Source organism: Nelumbo nucifera, chromosome 1 (genome assembly GCF_055504915.1).
Source record: "Nelumbo nucifera cultivar China Antique chromosome 1, China Antique-T2T, whole genome shotgun sequence".
Taxonomy (NCBI): Eukaryota; Viridiplantae; Streptophyta; class Magnoliopsida; order Proteales; family Nelumbonaceae; genus Nelumbo; species Nelumbo nucifera.
In genome coordinates, this window is record NC_142649.1 from 195,649,690 (window position 1) to 195,655,313 (window position 5,624).

The window sequence follows — 5,624 nt, forward strand, 5'->3', positions numbered from 1 at the left end:
TTAATGGTTTAAGTATTTTTAAAAAGATAAGCATCATTTGAAAAGAGTGTAAATACAAATATGTTCAGTGCAAATGCAAAGGGAGCCTATGTGTATGAACTGTGGTTTCCCATTTTAATTCATATTTATTTAAATAAATAAAATAGAAAATATCATATTTGGATAATCTTAAAATCTATAATTCTCAATATAAAATTCAGTCCAAGTGATCAGCTTTCAGCACAAAGAAATCAGAGAGCTTCTTGTACATCCAGAATTCTTTCTTTTTAAAAGCACAAATCCATTAATAAAGGCAAAAAAAAAAGGAATTTTTAGGCAATAATTTGACAGCCATAGTTGATATATTACTTACAATACCTGTTTGAAAAATAAATATAATATATATAAGTTGAAGGGGCTAAAAGAGCTAGCAACTGATCGACGACTTGGATGGAAGAAGAAATTATTTAAGTGCTTATAATTTAATGATAAATAGAATCCAATAGAAAAATAGGAATTTGTAGTTGAGACAACGCTTAAATGATAACAGTATATAAATATTACTGGTTTTATGATTATAACCTTTAGTGTTTTATATGCTACTGAGTACTGTCCGGAAGAAATTAACCTAATTAATGAAAACAAAAACAAAGAGCAATAGTTTCCTTTGAGTTGGGATATGTTGCCCATATTAATCGCAGTTACACATGGAAAATATCTCATCCTCTGTATAGTATTATGCAGGGGGAGATGTTCCCAATTCACGGGGTAGTGTAGTATGGATGGGCATGAATAGCGTTCTCGTGGGCAGGAGATCCGGAGTCGTTTCCTTTATATGAAAACTTGCATATATAAGGGGAATGAACTACACTTACTAGATTTTGTTTTATTTCTTCCTTTTGGACAATATTGAAGTGTTCCTTTTTCCTTGTCACCCCAACATTAAAAGATTTTGAAACTGAAAGAAAACAAAAGGAAAAATCCCATTCTTCTTCAGAATCTTCCTTGTATGTAACAACTTAAAAGGTTTATAGACAGATTTCTTCCACCTACCACACAAAACAACCCTCCTACCAAATTGGCATATTTGTTTGGAATAATTTCTTTAGGCTGTGTTTGGTTTCAATCAAGGTTCAAAATATCGATATGCCCGATATGCCGGTAGGGGCGTATTGGGCGTTTCGATACTTGTTTTTTACCTTTTTTTTTTATTTTTTTTCAAAACTGGTTCAGGGGAGCCGGTCTAGGACCCCTCCATCCCCTGAATCGGTCAGACCCCCAATACACCCACTATAGGGGCATACCGGAAGGGTCCCGGAACGATACATATTGGCCGATACGGGCCAATACATAGCGATACTTTAAACCTTGGTTTCAATGCAAATTTGTTTGCACTAATGCAAAATTATGATAATGCAATTTCAGTGCAAATTATGATTTATTTTTATTTCAAAATTTACTTTGTTTTATTTGATTGCTGTACAATGAATTAAAATAAGACCTCAGCAGAATGAAATAAAACCCAAAATAAAATTAAATCAAAATTTGCATTATTTTCATTTATACTCCCATACTATTTCAAATAAAATTGTATTACAACCAAATACAGCCTTAAAGTCTGCATCTGCTGACCACAGCACATTGCTAGGTGAATGTGACCAGCAGCATTGCATTGTGACAGCAGATCCGAAAACCTTTCTTCCATTTAAGGAGTTCAAATCTGCGCCCCACAAGAGGCACCCCACATCGTCCCACATCACATCCCACATCTCCCCATAAGATGTTTTCAATACACGGCGAGGATATAATGTGAGAGGTTGTGGGGCGCCGATGTGAACTCCCATTTAAGTTCCCTACTGTTGATGTTTTACAAAATTAGGGGGACATTGGATCCGTATATCTTAATGGGAAATGCACAATTTCTTTGTGAGCAGTTAATGTACATACCCTTCTCTTCCATAACCATAACGTAGTCTTTATGATAGAGCAACCCAAAGCTAGGTCGACTTGCCACCTGGCAAGTTGAGAGGAACGTAGATATCCCGAATGTCTGTCACGGATGTAGGACATATCATATATATGATCCCCCCGTCACAGGGCATACATCCCTATAATTCCGCAAATTTGTCTCAGAAACTCCCAGACAATTCTGATATTTGCACTGATCGAGTCAGTATACGCGTATGGCATACAAGGCGACATATAAATTTTTCTCAACAGTGTCTACACTCACACAGAAAAGAAGGCGACCACACACACTCACAACAATGATGGCCACATTGCAGACCCGTCTTAAGCTAAATCAAGTGTCCCGGCTGTCCCCCAAAAGCCAATAGGGGTCATCATGAACTCGTGCCCCCCGTTCGAGGAAATCAGGAAAGCGGCTTCTCTGTAAGCTCATGGGTTCCGCCTCTCTCCATCTCAGCTGTTGGATGTTCTCTCAGCGCCATTCACTCCGTGATTACTTCCACCGCTAGAAGTCATCTCAAGTGTTTCTCTCTCTCACTTGTCTTTCTTTATTACAACTTGCCAAATCGGTGATGATCGAGAACAATCTAGCTACCGATGAGTCTTTCATGTCATCTGGAGGGTCCCACTATTTGATTATCATAGTCCCGAGGGTCATTGTATCATTGCATGAAAGGTCTTAATTCTCAAACGACCTCGTCTTCTGTCCAGAGGCCACGCGTTTCCAAAAAGGACATCCCCGTGGGTCCAATGCTCTTGTCAGCGTCGGTCTGAAAAGGGGCTAAAATGAAGGGCATTATTGGAAATTAGAACAAAGCTGATCCCCCTAGGACCATGATCTATCTACCTATACGACCCACCAAACCCCACCAATGATTCTGATGGAGACAGGGAAAGTTATTATATATTGCGACGTTTGATGAAAAGCTTTATATTTCGGTGATTTACGGTAACCGATAAAGCTTAACTAATTTGTTAATATTAGGCAGCGAATATATATCTTTTCGTCATCCCCAAAATACCCATCCCTCCCCTGCAGCGAAGGGGGGGGGGGTCTATCGACCATCGGATGATGACGATGACGACGAGAGATGATACTATATTCTGACTTGTGGGTCCCACTGGACAACTGGGCTTTAAATCCACCTGTCCTCCAATACCCCGGAACCCAAAAATCAATGGCATGGCGCGCTTCTTCTCCAAAATTATTAATAAATTGAAATTAAAAAAAAGAAAAAAAAACCCTGAAATAAAATCCAGTTCTTCTTTATTTTTCCCTTCAAAACTCTCTGCTTCCGCTATGCCTATAAATATATAAAGCCAAGTAAAAGAGAACACCCACATTTCCACCCAGCTACGGACATGCCTAACAGCTGCCCCCGTCGGTCACCGGCGACGCCCGTTCCGGTGCTTGCCGGGCTGACCGTCATCATCTGTCTCTTCTCTTCCGTCAGTCCGGTCATTGGGTGGCGCCCATGGCCTAATCAGCAACCCACCAACAACACCACTGACCTCCTGTTCGGAGGCTCGAAGAAGTACGAGGGCTCGTCCGAGTTCGTTCACCTGAGGTACCACATGGGCCCCGTCCTCACTGCCAACATCACCGTTCACACCATCTGGTACGGGACATGGCAGAAATCACAGAAGCGAATCATCCGGGGCTTCCTCAACTCCATCTCCGCCGTCGATGTCAAAGCCCCGTCCGTGGCCGGGTGGTGGAAGACTGTGCAGCTCTATACCGATCAAACCGGAGCGAACATTTCCCGAACAGTGGTTCTCGGAGAAGAGAAGAACGACCGGTTCTACTCGCACGGAAAGTCGCTCACTCGCCTTTCCATCCAGTCTGTGATAAAGAGCGCCGTGACGGCCCGAACGAAGCCCCTCCCTGTAAACCCCAAGAGCGGACTCTACCTCCTGCTCACATCGGACGACGTGTACATGCAAGATTTCTGCGGCCAGGTGTGTGGGTTCCACTACTTCACTTTCCCCTCCATAGTGGGGTACACGCTACCGTACGCCTGGGTGGGCAACTCCGCCAAGCTCTGTCCCGGCATCTGCGCCTACCCGTTCGCCGTACCGGTCTACATGCCGGGTTTCAAACCGATGAAGTCACCGAACAGTGACGTAGGAGTGGACGGCATGATAAGCGTCATCGCCCACGAGATTGCGGAGCTAGCAACCAACCCATTGGTGAACGCGTGGTATGCAGGGCAGGACCCTTGTTTTCCGACGGAGATTGCCGATCTCTGCGAGGGGATCTATGGTACGGGCGGCGGTGGGTCCTACACCGGCCAACTCCTGGACGGCCACGATGGGGCTACGTATAACATGAACGGCGTCGGGCGGAGGTTCTTGGTTCAGTGGGTTTGGAACCCTGTGTTGAACTACTGTTCTGGTCCTAATGCTCTCGATCAGTAGTAATACAGTAATAATTTGAACTTTGAAATTTAAACTTTGAACTCTGAATTCTGATTCTCTGAACAGAGAGAGGATGATTAGAGAGAATTCGTGAATTTCTTTCTTTCATCTGTCTTATTATGGGAATAGAGAGAGAGAGAGAGAGAGAGAGAGCAGTTAGTTAGTTTTATTAAGTTGTAATAAACGTGTTTAGATGATTGTGTACAAAGAGAAAAGGGGGTTGGTTTGCTTCTTTTGCAGCAATGGAGATGTTTTTAGTCTCATGGTCTGTTACTGTTCCCGCCTTATTTAAAGTGGGTTGTTGAGCCCTGGAGAAGATTTTCATTTCGAAAATTTTCAAGTTCAATAGAAGAGAAGAAGAGAAAGAAAGGTACGTATAGTCGGAATTAGATTTTTTTCTTTTTTTTTTTAACTTTATCGGACATCGCGTTCGAGTTCTAAATAAATACTGTTAAAGTGGCACATGTTATTATGTTATTGGCACGAGTATAAATAAAGTAGCCATTTGTGCCATTTCCTAACCTTTTATGCCTTCTTTTTCTTTTTTTATTATCGTTTAGCCTGATCTTCCACGTGGCAACTTTTTTAAACCAAAATATCTTGCCACCTGTTTAATACAAGTTAGAACCTGTTAGGCATGGGTTATAGATTGGATGATGGGAAGCTGATGTGTGGTGCAGTAGTAGTGACTGTATGTGATTGCATTGGCCACAGGATTCGTTCATTGACGTGTCACCTAGTCGTAGGTAGCTTCCTTTGAAAGGATACCTATTTTTTTTGTTATTCTTAAGAATAATTATTATGTATTAATAAACACTAAAAAGTGCAGCGACGCACTAGGGACTAGGGAATGGAGATTTTTTTGTTTTTTTAAATTTTTTGCTACTTTTCATGAGGTTTGGCCGCTAATGGCTTAAAATAATACAGAAGAGGCACATCTGATAATTGATTGAATTGTGTTTTCGTCTTCTCTTTCACAGTTGATAGGTAGTGGTGGAATGTTTATGTTACAAACAAAACTTTGAGACTAGTTGAGAGTGCAGAGGAAGATAAGGGGGATATTATATACAGTACGAGTCACATCCTGTCATCTCTCACGTATATATATGAAATATGATTTATGAAATCGGTGAGTGAAGATGAGTTAAGACAAACCTATCCTACAGAAAGATAGTCGCTAATCCAAATTCCCAAAGGAATCTTGCAGCCAGCATTGCCACCCAACTTACTACATCCATAATTGTTTGATGTTTGGACTT

At 41.5% G+C, this 5,624-nt stretch overlaps 1 protein-coding gene across 1 annotated transcript; it reads left to right on the plus strand.

The window, feature by feature from the left end:
* Window positions 1-3,233: 3,233 nt before the first annotated feature.
* On the plus strand, window positions 3,234-4,698 carry LOC104602254 (protein EXORDIUM-like 3). The gene has a single exon (XM_010265870.3). It carries the CDS (start codon window positions 3,310-3,312, stop codon window positions 4,363-4,365), a length of 1,056 nt encoding a protein of 351 aa, XP_010264172.1. The 5' UTR covers window positions 3,234-3,309; the 3' UTR covers window positions 4,366-4,698.
* Window positions 4,699-5,624: the final 926 nt, after the last annotated feature.